General features: G+C 42.2%; 2 protein-coding genes and 1 long non-coding RNA gene across 6 annotated transcripts in view; 1 reads left to right on the top strand and 2 right to left on the bottom strand.

Annotated features, from left to right (window-relative positions):
* The first annotated feature begins 125 nt into the window (after positions 1 to 125).
* On the top strand, positions 126 to 2,653 carry LOC108895649 (trans-L-3-hydroxyproline dehydratase). Of its 2 annotated transcripts, XM_051071876.1 has the most exons (7): positions 161 to 237; positions 709 to 823; positions 904 to 1,388; positions 1,468 to 1,637; positions 1,766 to 1,888; positions 2,028 to 2,165; positions 2,397 to 2,653. In XM_051071876.1, the coding sequence occupies exons 2-7, from the start codon at positions 804 to 806 to the stop codon at positions 2,520 to 2,522; spliced, it is 1,062 nt and encodes a 353-aa protein (XP_050927833.1). In that variant the 5' UTR covers positions 161 to 237; positions 709 to 803; the 3' UTR covers positions 2,523 to 2,653. The 2 variants fall into 2 exon arrangements, with proteins under 2 accessions (XP_018550062.1, XP_050927833.1); XM_018694546.2 differs by lacking the exon at positions 709 to 823 and having other exon boundaries at positions 126 to 237.
* Positions 144 to 982, bottom strand: LOC108895674 (uncharacterized). Its single transcript, XR_001962997.2, has 2 exons — positions 846 to 982; positions 144 to 563 (listed from the first exon to the last, which is right to left on the bottom strand). It is a non-coding gene; the product is annotated as an uncharacterized LOC108895674 (long non-coding RNA).
* Positions 2,654 to 3,248: 595 nt separating the features above from the next.
* Positions 3,249 to 17,688, bottom strand: part of LOC108895619 (disheveled-associated activator of morphogenesis 1) — a 46,644-nt gene continuing 32,204 nt past the window's right edge. For 2 of the 3 annotated variants that reach the window (XM_018694502.2, XM_018694504.2), the window contains exons 5-26: positions 17,308 to 17,402; positions 16,471 to 16,804; positions 16,238 to 16,348; positions 15,992 to 16,095; positions 15,635 to 15,701; positions 15,401 to 15,518; positions 13,510 to 13,648; positions 13,258 to 13,316; positions 12,990 to 13,177; positions 11,601 to 11,909; positions 11,406 to 11,513; positions 10,514 to 10,543; positions 10,019 to 10,116; positions 9,850 to 9,934; positions 9,033 to 9,139; positions 8,173 to 8,261; positions 7,872 to 8,040; positions 7,547 to 7,654; positions 7,166 to 7,226; positions 6,914 to 7,045; positions 5,287 to 5,457; positions 3,249 to 4,779 (exon numbers count right to left, since the gene is read on the bottom strand). In XM_018694502.2, the coding sequence (XP_018550018.1) occupies positions 4,567 to 4,779; positions 5,287 to 5,457; positions 6,914 to 7,045; positions 7,166 to 7,226; positions 7,547 to 7,654; positions 7,872 to 8,040; positions 8,173 to 8,261; positions 9,033 to 9,139; positions 9,850 to 9,934; positions 10,019 to 10,116; positions 10,514 to 10,543; positions 11,406 to 11,513; positions 11,601 to 11,909; positions 12,990 to 13,177; positions 13,258 to 13,316; positions 13,510 to 13,648; positions 15,401 to 15,518; positions 15,635 to 15,701; positions 15,992 to 16,095; positions 16,238 to 16,348; positions 16,471 to 16,804; positions 17,308 to 17,402 (2,895 nt within the window). In that variant the 3' untranslated portion in view covers positions 3,249 to 4,566. The remainder of the gene's footprint in view (positions 4,780 to 5,286; positions 5,458 to 6,913; positions 7,046 to 7,165; positions 7,227 to 7,546; positions 7,655 to 7,871; positions 8,041 to 8,172; positions 8,262 to 9,032; positions 9,140 to 9,849; positions 9,935 to 10,018; positions 10,117 to 10,513; positions 10,544 to 11,405; positions 11,514 to 11,600; positions 11,910 to 12,989; positions 13,178 to 13,257; positions 13,317 to 13,509; positions 13,649 to 15,400; positions 15,519 to 15,634; positions 15,702 to 15,991; positions 16,096 to 16,237; positions 16,349 to 16,470; positions 16,805 to 17,307; positions 17,403 to 17,688) is intronic. The other variant, XM_018694505.2, reaches the window with a different exon arrangement.

The following is a 17,688-nucleotide window of genomic DNA, read 5'->3' as shown; positions in this document are numbered from 1 at the left end:
AAAGATGGTTCTTGAAATAGGTTCAGAAGTCTCCACAAATTTTGGAGTTTTAATTCAACTGTAAAAATCTTGTAAATAAAAGCGCGTATTGGAGTGTTTGCTGCATAAAGCCCTCCACAACGCATGGTGGCGCTAAAGTCGTATTTTAGAGTCTTTGCAAACTGAGACACGCACTCACAGGGAAAGACTGAAGCTGGCACAAGTTTGAGTCCAAAGTACGGAGAAAATCTAAACCAGGTAAAAATGACTCTTTCTGGAGTTGAATAGAAAATAAAGCTGGTCTCTTGCAGCATTTTACCAGAGAATACGGTCGCGTTACACTTTGTCCTACGACTTTTCGCTGCCTTTCGCCATTCACCTCTGTTGAAGTTAAACCAAATATGGTTTAAAGTTATTTTTCTGATCATTGGTTTCATAACAATATTATACAGTATAGTATGTAGAGTAAACCGTTAATAGCCTGTAGTGCTGACTGAATGTTTGAATACCTTTGGAGGAATTTGCCGCTGTTGTTGGATGTTACTGCCTCTGAGATTTCCATTCCTCCTTGTGGTGGCACGATCCTGTCCAGAAGAAAACACACACACACACACACCCTGCCTGTTTGAAACTTAATAAGCAGATTACCAACATCCTAAATGCTACCGTTCACTAGTACTTTTCAGTCACAGTACAGGATAATGGGATTTACCTTTTGTTCTCACGCAGAATCATCATGGAAAGATGTGACAAGCTTCATATTCTATAATAGTCTGACTTTAAAATATGTTTGGGAAAAGTACAGTTTGGTTTTAACAGTTCTGATGGAAGTGAGCAACATGAGGTGAGTATAAGTCACAACTTACTTATTGTTGAAATCAAACAGCACATTGACCCAATGGCCTCTGTTTTGTTTTAATTTAGCACCAAGATGGAAATGCAGCTTCCACCTCACGAGGGGGCCGAGCTTTCAGTAGTCGACATGCACACAGGTGGAGAGCCTCTACGCATCATCGTCAGCGGCTACCCGGAGGTCAAAGGTGACAGCGTGCTGTCCAAGCGGCGTTACGTGCGGGAACACCTAGACCACCTTAGGAGGGCGCTGATGTACGAGCCGCGGGGGCACTATGACATGTACGGGGCCCTGATCGTGGACAGCGAGATACCCGAGGCAGACCTGGGGGTGCTGTTCATGCACAACGAGGGCTACAGCACCATGTGCGGACACGCCGTCATCGCGCTCGGACGCTTTGCCGTCGACTACAAACTGGTGAAGGAAACGCAGTCGCCGGAGACACAAGTGAACATCCACTGTCCCTGTGGTCTGGTGAGGGCGTTTGTCAAGTACTCTGATGGCAAAACAGGAGGGGTGAGGTTTCTCAGCGTGCCAGCGTTTGCATTTGCAACAGGTAGGAAACTCATCTTGATTATTTGTCCTTCAAGAAACCATTTTTTGTGTGTTTTTATGTCAACTAAACTTTTCTCCAGATGTGACGGTGGCAGTGGAAGGGTTTGGAGATGTGACGGTTGACATCAGCTATGGAGGAGCCTTCTACGCCTTTGTAGACGCCCAGAGGTTTGGCCTGGATGTGACCAAGTCCAGGACTCGAGATCTCGTGGACGCAGCCACAGCAGTGACCAACGCTGTCAAATCTCAGGTTCGTGGTTTTATCCCAAATACAAGACCAGAAATATGCAGACATCAGAACATTTAACATCCCAGACAGGAAGTACCAGGAACATATTGCATGTGTTGAATTAACAGTCTTGTCTCTTTCACCTCTAGGTGAAGCTGCACCACCCAACCAGTGATGATCTGGCCTTCCTCTATGGCACCATCCTCACAGATGGAAAAGATGATTATTCCTCTGATCCCACAGCCAATATCTGTGTGTTCGCAGAAGCTCAGGTATTTAACCGACACTGGTCCTGAAAAAAAAGGAGAGCTATTGCTTGAATTAGTGAAATGTCAGGTGTTTGAAGAACAGAACATCTGGTTTATTGGTATTAACGTAGCCTGGGTTTAACTGGTTTAAATGTGTTCTCAGGTGGACCGAAGCCCCACTGGTTCTGGTGTCACAGCTCGAATAGCTCTTCAGTATCACAAAGGTCTGATTCGGCTCAACCAGACCAGAACGTTTCAGAGCGGAGCTACTGGATCCCAGTTCACAGGGAAAGCTGTCGAGGTACCTGAGCTGGTTCATATGTGCTGTTTATGTACACTGCTAACATTTACAGGCAATTTTCACATCATGAGTTTTTTGTCTGAAGCTGAATTAGTTCATCTGTGACCCACAAACCCTCAGGAATAGTCAGAAGTGAACTGATGCGGCGCCAAAAGCCTTGTAACCATTAAAAAAAATAACACACCTCTGTTCTCTGAGTTATGTTTGTGATTCTCTTCTGTTTCTGATCAGGAGACCAAGTGTGGAGACTTCAAGGCTGTAGTGGTGGAAGTTGCTGGCAGAGCTTTTTACACCGGAGTTTCATGTTTTGTGCAGGAGCCAGACGACAAGTTGACACATGGGTTTCTGCTGAAGTGAGCCTCAGTTACAGGTTTTCATTTAAACATGGATGTAGATTTTTAAAAAGATTGAAACAGTTGAATTACAAAATGGTTTTGTATCTTAAAAACCCACATCTTGTAGCTATAATAAACAGTTTTAAAGAGAAACTATTAAAATTTTCCATTCTGTATCTTTATAAGAGTTTATTGTGGCCTGATTTATTCCAGGTAGTAAATTGATAAATAAAGTAGAGGACTAATCTGGTTTAAGAAACCAACAAATTACTTTGTTCTCAACAAATACTGTTCATTAAAAAAGTCAACAGTAAAGTGCAGGAAGAAAATTCACACAATTCAGAGCAATGACACAACAAATCCAGTCCAACTAAAATATTCTTTAAATTGCAACTGAATATTGTAATAATTAATAAACAATAAGTCACTGAGCTGCACTGGTCTAGAGTCTATGACTGACTTGAGGAAAATAATTGTTTTGTAATTACTTTAACTTTGTTTTCATTGAGAATTTAAAGAGAAATTCAGACTAGATTCACTAACAACAATCACATGTGAGGTGTGAACATTTCCTGATTGTAACATCAGAAATTATTTGGATTTGTTGAGTCTGAACTCACACTAAACATTAATGAGTCCTGATGAGTAGCAGATTGACCATTAGATGGTGCTATGAGCCTCCAAACTACAAAAGATTCTTCTGTCCTTTGTTTTCTTTGCTTCTTGACCAGATACAAAAACTCAAAACTGTTTTCTCCCATTTATTTTCATCAGGTCATTTTACAATGGAAGGCAATATTTAAATTATAAAAGTTCAGTGGAGGTGTCTGACGCTGGATGGATTCACACAGCTGCTGACAGGGCAAATATAAATCAGTGGTTACATTTCCACATGTGAGGTTTTCTTTCTTGTTGAAAACCTCACATGTGGATCACTGAATTTAAAATCAGGATGTTATTTGTTACTTTTTTATTTCTCAGTGCAGTGTAAATCCAGCCAGCAAGAAGAAAACATCTTTCATCTATTCAAATAAAAACATAAAAGGAGGGCACTCCCTTCAGAGGGGAAAGACAAGTGTATTGCATCAATTGGGTATGGTTTTAATGGCATTTAGCATAGTAATTATGAATTCATATGTGCATGTGTAACAAGCACGCAACCTTATATATAGATATATGTAATCTATGACATGAGTGTCCACACTTGTTGAGAAATTGCAGATTAGGCCCAGGCCTTTGAGAGTACCTACTCAACAATTAAAATCAACAGAGTTAAGGCCAGCTCTTAACAGGAAAAAGTTCAAATAAAACAGACAGTGATCAGATATATAAATGCTGCGCGTCAATAATGATGAATAAAAAAAAAAAAAAAACTCTGCTTCTCAACTGCATCACTTACAGTTAAAACCACATCTCAGTCCTCTAATGGTTCAGACTGCGAGAGAGCGGCAGCGTCAGGAGGAAGTTCAGATTCTTTCTCCGTAAATTATCACTCGGACAAGTCAGGCGCATGAAAGCAGCCTCTCTCAATCTATGAAATCAGTCCGTACAAAATGGCCCCTTTGTGTTTTCTAATGGAATCATCTTCCTGTTTGGGTCGAGCATCAAGCCCTGAAGGAGTCGAAAAGCTGCACATTTCACTACTGTGCATAGATTCTGACATACAAAAGCAGCACAGAACGCGTCCTATCAAACAAACCGTGAGCGCTTCTCATGCCTGGAACGAGACAAAACATCCCGGTCCTACAACGACATTGTCTTAAAAACTGTTTTGTTTGACTGAACTGATCCTCCACCGGGAGTTATGGGATTTGGTCGTTAATAACAGTTTTTGGCTTCTGCTCCGTTTAACATCAAAATCTGAGAGGATGAAAGGTCTAAACATGTTGTGCTGTGGCTCTGCTGCGATGACGGGAGGCTGTGGTTCATTCAGGTCGAGCTGGGTGGGAGCGGAGGAGGGTGCTGAGGAATGTCAGTTTGACCTGGAGGGGAACTAATGATGAGCAGGGGGAGGGTGGGGGAGCTGGGTGAGTGAGCGAAACGAGGACGATCACCTCAGCCTTTGCTTAGAAGTTGAGCTTTGTGACCGGTCGCTCTCTGCTCGAGTCTGTGTTCTGGCTGTTGATGCGTTTGCGGTTGCGTTTCATCTTCGACAGGTCCTTGTCGAAGACTTCGCCCGATCGCAGTGCTGACACCAAGTCGTCGAACTCGCCGCCATCCTCCTCCCCATTTGCCTTCGCTTTGCGGGCCTTTCGCTCCTTCTCTCTCTGCTCTTTCAGCTGGTGACACAAAAAATAAAGGTTATTGCATTAACAAAAAAAGGATCCCTCTGAACATGATGACCTTTGCCTGATTGGACTGAGATCTGGGGAGTTTGGAGGCCGGGTCAACACTTTGGGATCTTTGTCGTGTTCCTCAAACCTTCTCGGAGCAGTTTTTGCTGCATGTTGGGCGCACCGTCCTGCCCGGGGGGGAGGACCCTGCCATTAGGGAGTGTTGTTTCTATGGCGCCAAGCTACTGGTCATAACAGAACAAGCGAGGCTGCAGCAGCAAAACCAATGAGTGTACGAACTGAGCGAGGGTCCATTTTACTAGTTATGAATTCAACTTTTTATTTGTATGAGAAATAATGTGTTTTTCCTTTTTCAAAAGACACATAGTGTTACTTTAACTCTTAGTTACCTCTGATTTTCTAGGATATTTCAGATTAAACTTCTCAAACTATCTGTAACAGCTGTGGTTCTTTTTGTCAAGAATCATATGGAAACAACAAACGATTACATACCTGAGCTTCCATCTTGGCCCTGCGCTCCTCCTCCTCTTTGCGTTTTCGCATGTTCTCGTTCTCCTGCTGGGCCTCAGCGAACGACTGCACGAACTGATCGAAGATGCCAAAGAACTCATCTGGCTGCATCTTACTGGCATCTTCGCCGAAGTGCTTTACTGCCCTCAGGAACTGTGGGACCAAAGAGAAGTGGGGTACACGAAGGAGGGGGGTGGCGATGTGGGATTAGATTTACAGCAGGACACAGCAGAACCATGTTTTACTCTGTCTTTGACTGTTTTACAGGAGACTCATTAGGTCTCAGCTCTTTGAAATCAGAGCAGGGGTACCAGCAGTCGGGCTTTGAAGCCCATGTTAACCCAGATCTGACCGGCTACTGATTACAGCTGAGGCCCAAGACTGGAGCCAGAGCCCAAATTAAGGCAATGTGTTTGTTGGGTATTTTTCACAGTAAGTTAAAAACAGGAGAACATCCAGATGTGAGATCATGCTGAGAACATATACCCTCAAAGATCTGCCCATCACACGCCAACTCCATCAGGTGGAGCAAAGATGCAGGTAAGTTATTGTCATCAGTCAATGATGCCAGTTTTTTTACCTCCTCTGTGAAGCATGACAAATCGCTAAATGTCCCTTTTTTTCTTTATATCTTGTTATTTTTCAAGTATTTTATAACACACACACACACACACACATACACACAAGATGAAAGGAGGTGTTTAGAGGGTCAGCAGGGGTTCTCTCGTTCCCAATCACAAGTCTAGGGGACCACTGTAAACACTCAAATATTTAACTGTGGAACACCATAAATGATTCACAGAGAGACTAATGGTTGCCATGTGACCAGCTGAGCACTCTGGTAAATGTAGCGCTAACACTCATGCTATAGGGCAAAAGGCATGCCCAAGATAAAAAACACCTCCTGTCCTGCACCAGTAAATGTGGACGGAAGCATAAATCTGACTTCAGGGTGTCAAGCTCTCCATTAAAAGGTGAATATGCTCAGGTTTCTGGTAGTAAAACGCCTGTTTTCTCTTAAAATATCCATCTGCAAAACTGAGCTTTGCTTCCTCTTTTTGCATTTGTCCTGCACATTAGCTATGAGGAAAGTGCTCGTTCTGTTAGACTGCACCTTTAGCCTTTAATTTTCACAAGGACCACCCACGCTTAAATAGAGTGCGCACTCCTAACAGTGAGTTAAATTTGATAAAGGCATTCAGAAAATGACACGTTAAAGCAGTTGGCAGGTGTGAAACCATGACACAATGAGACACCGTATCCATGTAATGCAGAGCACAGTCGTGTCAAACTGAATCTAACCCTCTGCTGCTGTTCCTGGTTTCACTCCTGACCTGCAAGACAGCAGAGCAGCCCGACCAATAAAGTGTCAGCGGTGCTGTGGCAGGAAGCTGAACACCTCACTCCTGCTGTTCGCTTTCCTAGAAAGATGACTGATGAGGTTCATAAGGCGCATAGAAACAGCTGTGCAGAGAGGAAATGGGATGTAAGCTTTCAGCGTCTGTGTCTACAAGTGACAGTGTTGCTGTCCGGTCTGCTCAGATACATTTTTCTATTTTTTTTATTTTTAAGTCTGGTAGAAACACACCAAACAGACGCAAGGACTTACCAGTTCTTTGGCCTCGGTGAGAGAGTCCTCCACATCGGAAAAGCTGAAACTGGCCACAGTGATGAACTGACTCACCACAGACACAAATTTGTCACCCAGCTCCTGCGGTCGCTTCTTCTGGTATTCCAGCTCCTGAGAATGAAAATCAGAGAGAAGAAATTGAACGAGAGCTACACCAGATCTGCACTAAACACCATACAACTGCCAATAATAAACATGTGCTGTCTTTTCTAATAAGTCTCTGTGACTCACACTCTCAACGCTTTTCAAACCACTGCGCAGGTTACCGATATCTTTTTCCAGCTCTGTCATACTGCAAAGAAGTAAGAAAGAAGGTTATCGCACAGAGAATAGCTTATGACTCTTTCAAGTAAAGCCATGTCTAATCGCAACGCCATGGCCTTGTCAGAGGCTGCATATGTCTTCACTTGTGAGCAGTTCAATCAGATGGTAAAACTATCCAGAAATGTGTTACATAAAGAGGCAAAGATTAGACAAAAGTCAATAAAACTAAACATAATTAGTTAGAGTAGCAGAATATGTTTATTTTCTCATTTCCAGTCGTGTTAATTATCCCGCCACCACTAACCCTAACCCGCAGACTGGGAACCATTGCTCCAAGGCTTCACCTACTTGACTTTGGCTGCCTCTGAGACACTCTGCAGGTCTTCCTGGAACATCAGGACTTTGGGATATTTCTTCTCCAGAATGGTGATCAGGTAGTGCAGGAGAGTGATGTTTCTACAAATGCACAGAGACACACAGATGCACTAAGCTGGAGCGAACGAGTCAAATGCGCAATATATTGCTTTTATTATGTAGGTTCAGATCTGAGTAGCCATATGGAGTTTTATCAAAATCACATTCCCAGTTCCAGATGTGACATTTATACTCCATACATTCTTCTCTGTTCCTGCCTGCAAAGTTTTAATGTTACGACTGTAAAGGGTGTTCTTACTTGTCGATACTGGATTTGGTGTCTGCGATCTTGTTGAGTGAGGACACCTTGAAGCCGTAAGCGTTTCCTCTCTGACCCTTGTTCATGTAGTTTCCAAAGGCCAGCACCACCTCCAACAGCTGCTTCAGGCTTCTACTGTGTAAAATCTCCTTAGATGCCTTGGTCAGAGCTGAAACATAAAAAAAATCATGTTTGTAGCGGATTCAGATTGATTTTCAGACTTGGTAGCTTGCTTGTTAATGCCTTGGCAAATATCAAAAAGTGAAGAAATCATGCTCAGGGTGTTTAAGACTTTTCCCACCTTCAACTTTGGGTTTGATCTCCGCTATCCTCTCTGCAAACTTCTTTTTGAAGTATAAGGACTGCAGCCTCTGCTGGTAGTGGTTTATTCTGGACAGGAGATGGAAAATGTGTGTCAGGGGAGAACAAAAATAGACAAAAAAATCATAAATTATAACCAGGGAAATCCACAAATTTATACAAAAAGCCACAAACATGGATGTTGCGCTCGAGCAAAATAAAGCAAGTCGCCTGCACGCTCACTCAACAGCACATATAAAGTTTTAGTTGTGGTAATGAAGCTTATTTTTGGCAGAGTTTATGATTTCAGCTTATAAAACCACTGACTCTGCAGCTAATGAATACCACAGTGACATCTGTCTGCCAGTCCATTCTGTATTCTGAATAAACTTGCATGACAAAAAACTGTCAAACTATCGTAAATAATTAAAAACAAAACAATAAACTGTTAAGTATATTGCTATTGTCACTATAATGTGGAACGTCTTTGCTGGTCTTAATGTATTTACACACTTAGTGGCCGATTGTGACAGGTTTCCTTTGTTCCTTTTATCGTACAGGACCTTGTTTACAAAACTGCCATTTAAATATTGTTATGACATTACTGCCTCTATTTATTCACTAACACAATTTAGAAAAAGTGATTCACACAAACAGCCATTGTTCCCAGCTGATTAGAAACCCATGTGTCATTTCATTTATCTGCTCTGACTAACAGGAAACAATGTCTATTGTTTATCAGCAGATCTGCAGAGTGCTGCAGTGACCTGAGGGCGTCAGGTCTGAGATTACTACTTGTTTGATACTGAATTTAAAAGTTAAAACTTGAGGGAAAAGAAGAACTCTGTATCTTTAAAGAACCTGCTCATCTCATAGAGGAAACGGTCAGGTTTGGCCATCCGGTCCAGCTCATGTTTGTGCTCCTCTAGAAGATCCACATCGCTCTTCTCTGGGACGAATTTCAGCAGCTGATGAAACAAAACTAAACTCTTTACTTCACATATTTAACAAAGTCATCTGTACTTGTTTCAGTCAGTTTCAGTTCTCCTTGACTCTCTTTTCCCAAACAAAATATACTGTTATCATATTTATATCACAATGAACATCACAAAGCACACATTTCCAAAAACACGATATGATGTTTATATGCACACAGGAAACCAGGTTACCTAAATGTTTACATGCACTGGTTATTGTAAAAACTGCAGGTACATGCAGCAGATTTCCCCTGACCTTATTTTGGAATCATGGACTTATTTTAACGGCAGTGGTGATACAATACACTGCTCCCTGATTTTTTTTCCTTTGGTGTGTGTGTGTTGGAGGAGTGATGCTACAGTGACAGCTTTACTCTGTAAATTTCCCCATTGTGGGACTAATAAAGGATTATCTTATCTTATCTTACTGTTCAGCTGCAGACACCAACTTATTTAGTCTTCTAGACGATAGGCTTCTGTTTTTTTAATACGAGAATATATCACCTTCCTTTCTCAGATACTCACTCATATCTTTATACATGGCCAAGAAATCTGAGTTCTCCAGGAGAAATAATCCTCCGCCCCTATTACAGCAACCAGGTTTCAGAAAATCAGCTTACTGGCGCCGACAGTAACCTGGTGCGTGTAAACACACCGCAGCAGAGAAAGGATTGTTGCATGCAAGAAACCAGATGAAGTACCTGCTCCAGCATGTCTTTGGGAAGGTCCTCCTGTTCATCCATAGTTAAAATTGCTCTCTTGATCTCCTCATTTGAAAGCTTCAGCCTGCAGTGCACGACAGATGAGCCCATTAAAAATATGCATCGCTTATTTCTCTTTAAAAGGGTTATAATGTTGTGCTAAACTTACCTTGAGAGGAGGATGTTGCAGTTTTGAGCTCGGCGGCCATCAATGACTGACAGCTCCTTGACTTTTTTAGAGCTCAGAGTGTCGTCCTCTGCCTCTTTCTGTGAGCAAAATCATAAAGATTAGAGGGCAAATGGCAATTTTAACATACAAAAATGTATACATTTTTTTATTACAATCATCTACAAATAACTTAAAATCACTTAAGATCGACTGTATACATGCCCTAAAATCCCAAACAAGAGCTGAAAACATTCAAAAGGCTCAAAACACAGTCAAACACGGACGTTATCGCAAGCAAACATGACTCACACACGGAAAAAGAGTTGATCTACAATATATATATTCTGTTGGACAATAATAAAACAGATTCAAAGAAATGTGTAGCTGAAAGAATAGGACACTGGGTATCACTCATAAACAAAGTCTGACTGAATCCACAAGGAGCCATAAATATTTTCCACACTTGTATATCTACTGTAGTGTAAGTGCACTCACCTGTTTGCTGTTATTGATCATTAAGAAGTCCTAAAATGCAGGCAAGAAGCAGGGAAGATGTAAGCACTCATTAGAATAAGTAAAGCAGTTACGTGATTGCAGCCCATAAAAAACAAACAGCAAATGAATCAAAAGCTCATTTGGCACTTTAAGATGATGATGGATCCATCAGTAATGAATTGAGCAGCAGTGAGACATGAGTGGTTCTTCAGGTGATCAATACGTGCTTATAGTTCACATGCGGTGTGCATAAGAAATAAGTCGGCTGAGTGTGTCTTGTTCCGATTTAAATCAGGCCAAGACTGAGAATCTAAAAATACTTTTTTTGTATTTGTATATAAAAAGAAAATAATTTATACATTTTCAGCCTCTCATTATGTGTATTTAACATGCTCATGTTTTTGAGCAACTAATACAGATACTACTGATTATAATTATCTATATGAATTGCAAAGTGAAGCCACAAGAAAGAAAGAGCCGATTCTGAGCAGCTCACTCATGCATTTTCAATCATATATGGCATAAAGATGAAAACCACAAAACAAAAATGGGAGGAAAAAAAAAAAACAGCATTCCAGTCAAACGTTCAAAGATGATTCAAGCATGAGAGTTTTGCATCTATGATAAATCCCTCAAATCTATCGTATGGCAAGTTCTTTCTTCTACTTTTTTGTCTTCAGCCTGACCTTTTTCCTTTCTCTAAGTGCTTATGAAACCAAAAGTTGCAAAACAGAGGAAATTTTTTGAAAATCTGAAAACAAGCCAAGTCTAAGTTCAAAAATGCAAGCCAGCTGAGCCCTCTGCCCCCCATCCCACCCCTCCCATCTACCCCCAGCCCTCTCTGATGCTGGACGTTGACAGCTGAGTTGATGAACGGCCTCATCCTCAGTACCTGCTGTCTCTGATAGGCCGAGAAGGTCTTTTCAAGGTCCTCCAGATCCAGGATTTTGAAAACCTTGGCATCGTCCACCTCCATCCACACGGTGCCCTCCAGTTTGTTCTAAGCAGAGAGATAAGATATTTATATCTCATACTTTCACTCAAATCATCAGCACATTCAGGTCTCTTGTGTCTCGACCGTTCTCACCTCAGCTAACTTGGACCAGTTGAAGGACTTGAGCGGATTGGAAGGCTGAGGAATGTTTTTCTTCTTCAGGGATGGTCCCAGCGGCGCTCCCGGCGGTGGAGGGATGCCCCCGATGGGTGGGCGCCCGGGAGGAGGCGGGGGGCCGCCTGGTGGAGGCGGCGGGGGAGGTGGGGGAGGCATCATGCCGCCGGGTGGGGGCGGGGGAGGCGGACACAGACCTCCAAAAGCTGGCATGGGTGGAGGAGGCACGGGGCCGCCGGGGGGGCCGGGGGCGAGGGGAGGGCCACCGGGAACAACAGCTGCCTGCCTCTGCAGAGAGAGTACAACAACTGTTTGTTTCAATCATGACACTGGACAAGAGAAAACTGTCAGTTCAGGTTTTGGTCTTTCTATGAGTTTTATTGCCCATAACGATGTAGAGTATCAGCAGCCTTAAACTTTACATTTAAAAAGAATAAAACATTTTATGTTTCTGTGCGGGCGGCACGGTGGTGCAGTGGTTAGTACTGTCGCCTCACAACAAGAAAGTTCTAGGCTTTAGCCCTGGTTCACCTGAGTTTCTGTGTGGAGACATGTCCAGGCCAAAGTTAGGTTAACTGGTGACTCTAAATTGCCTGTAGGTGTGAATGTGAGTGTGAATGGTTGTTTGTCTTTATGTGTTGGCCCTGCGAAGGACTGGCGATCCACGCAGGGTGTACCCCGCCTCTCACCCAGTGTCAGCTGGGATAGGCTCCACCCTCCACCCGACCCTTGACGGATGTAGATAATGAACTACTGAATGAATGTTTCTGTACTAATCATTTGAGCTGCTTTATGTCATAAAACAAGTGGTTTCCAACCTGAGGGGTCAGAAGATGATTAAAGGGACATGACATAAAAAATATTTCTATTTCCTGTTTTGTTTCTTATAAAAAAAATACTGCATACTTCCTCCTCCTCAGGTTTCTAAAATCCTTCAAGTGTTTTGTAATGGATTACTTTTTAAAGTAAGTTTTAGAGTGTTGAGGAGACATTCTCTTCTCTCTTTTATCACAGGATTGTTTCTATTTCAATGATTAGAAACAGAGCAACTGTGATATATAATGTTACCATACCGGGAAAGCATCAACATAAAGTAACAAATCAATATGCGATGAGATGGAAGTGTTTCTATTTTTGCTTTTCTGATTTTTATCCAGGGTAGAAAAATAGAGTTTTATTCACCTTCAGTTTCATACATATTTTATCATCTGAAGGGTGTCGACTAACAGCGGGATGATTATATGCAGCTTTATTTGCCCCTTGTGTGAACTCACTGATTGCTCTGGACCACCACAACTAAATATTCCGTCAGGTTTTATTTTAAGGTTTTTATAAAGTGAGCCGGTGAATGTGTAAAGGACAACGTACAGTGCTGAGTTCGTGCAGTCGTGCAGTGAGTTCGGCCACTTGCTGCTTGACATTCTTGTGCTCGGTGCTCTCCTTTTCCAGCTTCTCTTTCATCTTGTTGAGCGTCTGCATCATGTCCTCTTTCTCCTGAGTCTTCGCGTCACATTCACGCTCCTTCTTCTCAAACTTCTGCTGCAACTCGTGGTGCTCTGTGAAGGGAGCGTCACTCAGTGAGCTCAGCTGACACCTTTAATTCACTTATATTTCAGTAATTCATAATCATACGCACCTTTTCTCATTTTCTCTGCCTGCTCTTTCCATTGTTTGACCTCATTTTCATTGACCAACCTGCAGAAAGGGTGACCCACATAATTAACTACAGTGTCCACAGGAAAAACACCAGTGATTGTTTTTCTGAGCTTAAACACTGCTGAGCACATGGCTTTCAGATCCTCGGCAAACACACATTCTTCAGCCAAGTAATCTGTTCCATGTACTCATTCATGTGTCAGAGTGTTCAGGGGGAAACCCGCGGACTCACATCCGGACAACATTCTTCACGTTAAAATTCTCCAGTGGTGTGACGTCGGGGTCGAGACCTTTGTCGTTCTGCAGGACCATCTGCTGGACAATGCGATCCAACAGCAGCCAGTACTGCACCGTGTTACCACTTCTCTTGTCTGGAGAGAGAGAGACAAACACAGAAAGTTTTCCATTAGTCTCCTGGCCTGAGTTCTTTCTCTTCCCCTCACTGATATCTTGTTAAATTTCTCAGGAACTAGTGATTCAAGTTGGATCCACAGTGGCTGTTTGAATATAATGAAACACAAAAAACTCCAAAATTATACTGGTGAGACAGAGAGTCACTGTGATTACAGGTTACAGCAAGATGACACATGGTTGGTGAGACTGCATCTGTCAGAGGACAATATGTTTACTGTTGTGTTGTTATTTAGCCTGAAAAGGAGAGACATCCTTATTACTCTTTACCAGGGTATTTGCAAGTGTTCAGTGCACTATTTTATTACTCCGATTCCTCTCTCTATTTAAGTGCCATCACAAGCTTGCTGTTGAGTAGCTCTGGTGTCTAACCGTAACACTTGTATTTGCAGCTGAAGTGTTAATTACAGCCTTACAAAGTCACTGAAGCGGGTCTTATTATTAAAAAGTCACTCAGAGGGGAAGGTGAGCGTGAAGGAGAACAACTTCTGCAGCTGTTCAGTGGCTCTTCAAATAATGTGGGAAAGCAGGCTGATCGTGATCAGACTTTATGCAATTTTTGCAAAAAACTAGAGCGACAAAAAATAAATATTAGCCAACAACAGCCTCTGACTCTCAATACAATATTCAGTTTGGCTGGGAATGTGCTTATCTAATTTCTGTGCTGCCTAATCGGAACGGAGTCAATATGCTTATCTTTTTGGACAGAAACCAGAAGATACATATGTAATGTGTGTTTTGTGGGAGTAATACTATTACTACCTTGTTTAGAGCGTCATTATACAGTTGTATGCAAGTAAGTAAGTAAAAACAACCACTGCAGCAAAGGGACAACAAAAGTGAGCCTTTCTTCAAATATTAATATTTAATATTAAATATTAAATATTTTTTTATTTCCTTACTTTGTAACCCCCCACTGGCAAATACTACAGTGTACAAACACTTTTTGTAGCTGCTCGGAGTCTTTTTAGTTTGTATCTTTCACCCACTCTTCACTCTTCGTTCAAGTTCTGTACTTTCAGTCTGTCTTGCACACACAGCACTTTTAAGATCTACCCAAAGTTGGCTTTTGTGATGAGGTCACAGGTAAGGTTTCTTTTTGATGACTCTTCCTGTTTGTGCACCACAACTCCTGCGTGAGCCAAACCATCCTGCATCTCCTCTGCAGTCATGGGGTGGGGGTGGGGGGGTTGCTTTGCCGCTTTGCTCTTCTCAGCAGACGAGAAGTTTTATCTGAAAGTTTTCTCAGTCCTTTCAGATCTCGTCTTGACTTCCACAGTTCGTTTTAAAAGACATTTCAGACAGTGCTTCAAGCTGGAAGCACTCTGAATGCTTTTTATAGCCTGCCCTACTTTGTAGGCATCAATTAGCTTCATTTTGTTACCAGAAGGTTTGAAGACCCAGGGAATTTATCATCAGCTGACAATTCCTAATGATAATTACAACAACCTGCCTTACAAGTCCTAACAAGTTAATTAATGCCTAATGAACTAATGAAGCTCTGAGTGTTTTACAAGTAGAATGGTGCCCAAACTTTTACACATGCCCCAATTACTAACAGCGCAGTTGAAAAGGAGCTCATTTTATATGACTGTTTGCTGCCGTGGGTTGTATTTACTTCTTTCACCTCTCATTTACAACATCGACAGTATCTGTCCGACTGTGATATGAGGGATGTAGTCCGGTAATTATTAACTGAAAGAATGACTCACGTGGCATGAGGAGACAGTGATGCAGGACAGACATAAAGTGCGGGTATGCATCCGTGTGGTTCATCTTCTTGCGGATGAGGTCAAAAACTTGGGTGGCACTTTTGGTATCTATATGTACCTAGAGGAGAAGAAACAAACAACAAACAAACAACCCATGAACACATACAGAAAAATATGCAAAATTAACAAATCACACAAGAGCAAGGTCAGGAAATGTATTTGTTGTTCACTTACCGACTCAAATCGTTTTGACAAAGCCAGCTCATCCTCGTTCCGCAGCATCTCAAAGTAGTCTAAATGCCTGGAAGAGTCAGAGGGAAAGACTGGATTAGAGAGTTGCCTGCAAATGTCACACACTCATATACTCACGTTTGATTTCTCCTATAAGCAGTGATGACACACACAGTCTAATCCATTCTCTTTTGGCCGGTGGATTATTTTTTTATCCCCCAATCTGATGTCATTCACAGGAAATGTAAAAAAGTGTTTTTCTGGATTTATTCATAATTTTACAATCATTTATGGATTTGCAAATGCAGGCAAACCTCTTTTGTCTCTCTGCCTAGCTCTGTTTTTTGGTTTCTAACTCACCTGTCTAATGTGGAGTTTTCATGAGAACGTAGCTTATCGATCACAGGTTGGATGCCCAGCATAAGAAACTCATATCGGAGGTGGATACGGAATTCCAAACTCGTCTGTGTTTGGAAAAAGGAATAAATGAACATTAAAATGCAAACAGCGTTTAAAGAGTCTCCTGAATGAGTCGGCAAGGGACATGATGACCTTCTAGTGTGAAAGGAAGCATGAAAACTGTCTCAGGTACAGTATATAATTCACCTCTCCAGCTCCTTGACTCAGCACAGCATTAATAAAGGACATGATGGCTGTTTTCAGGTTGACCTCGTCTCTGTACCGTCCCGTACTCCGGTCCAGATCGTTTATAAGCGTCTGAAGGGATGACAAGTCATTACAGGTGTTTAATGTCTTCACGCCATTCTGCTTTTAAATTACTTTATCTATCTGCAGAAGATTTAAAACCACAACTGTGCACCTGGCGTTTTTCCACCCACCTGGAAGCGCGTCCTCTCACAGGCAAAGCGCTGGTAGTGCAGCATGGCCTCCAGGATTTTTTTATGCCCGCCGGGCACCAGACACACGGCGCCCATAATCTCCAGCACGGCCACCTTGGTCTTGATGTTCTCTGTAGCCAAGCTCTGGGCAATGATGTTGATGCTCTCTGAGTGAGAGAGGACGTGGGCGCGGCCCTGCGAGTTGTTCATCAGAGCTTTGATGCAGCCGATCAGAGACGTGTGGATCTGCGACTCCGTGGTCTCGTAGTCCATGCTCTTCAGGAAGTTGAGGATGCACGTCAGGCCATCCATGTCGATGAAACGAGTCACGAACCTGAGAAGGGAGCAGGCGCAGAGAGGTCATCCTGGTTTATTCATAACTTTAATTTAGTGCTACGATGCACATGTCCTGAAGTAAGGCAGTTGGTATCAAATGTCAAACAGAAAAATGTGTGTATGTATTTGTACATCTACTTGTCTTCTCTATTCCCTTAACTTGTCCAGACCGTAACTGAATTGTCTCCAGTAAATGTAATAAGCAGCTCTAGACATTTGCTTTTAAAGTCTAGTGAAAAGCTCAGGTTCCTTAAATGGAAATGAAATGTTTCCCCAGTCTGCTTTAACGTACATTCACATCGATGAAAAATCTTTAACTGACACTGCAGTGACCTTTATGGGTGTTCAGTTCTTAAAGGACTCATTTACATACGGTTGTGAGGAACTGAAAAGAGTGACAGGTGAGGTCCAGAGGTTAAATGAAAGTGATGATGGTTGACATTAAAGGTAAAGGACAGAGAGAGAGCGATAGAGGAGGATAAGTGTTCAAATCTGTCCCACCTCATCGGTTGTGTCCTCAGAGCTGTTTTCAAGCTCTCTATGGTTTTGTTCCTCTCCTCCTCATCTTCCTTCTCCAGAGCGAGGAGCGTCTTTCTCTGTTCGACAAAAGATTAAACAACGTAAAGATCTGAGTCGAATGTCTGAGCAACAATTCAAAGTCAAAAATAAAGATAATTTTCTTGATTTAGAGGCCATGTGGAAAAATAAATTTCACAGAGGGAAGACGCTGGATTTAGTTTAAAATCCAAAAAGCTGCTTTGTGGTTTTATTATGGCAGTGCCATGTGACAACAAGATTACTAAATTGCAAACTCCCAAAAGATGAGGTCTGTGGGTTAAAGAGAAGATACAGAATGTGACGGATTGCATCTGTATAATCATA

This window comes from Lates calcarifer, linkage group LG7_1, assembly GCF_001640805.2.
Source record: "Lates calcarifer isolate ASB-BC8 linkage group LG7_1, TLL_Latcal_v3, whole genome shotgun sequence".
NCBI lineage: Eukaryota > Metazoa > Chordata > Actinopteri > Centropomidae > Lates > Lates calcarifer.
This window is presented reverse-complemented; position numbering and strand designations above follow the sequence as displayed.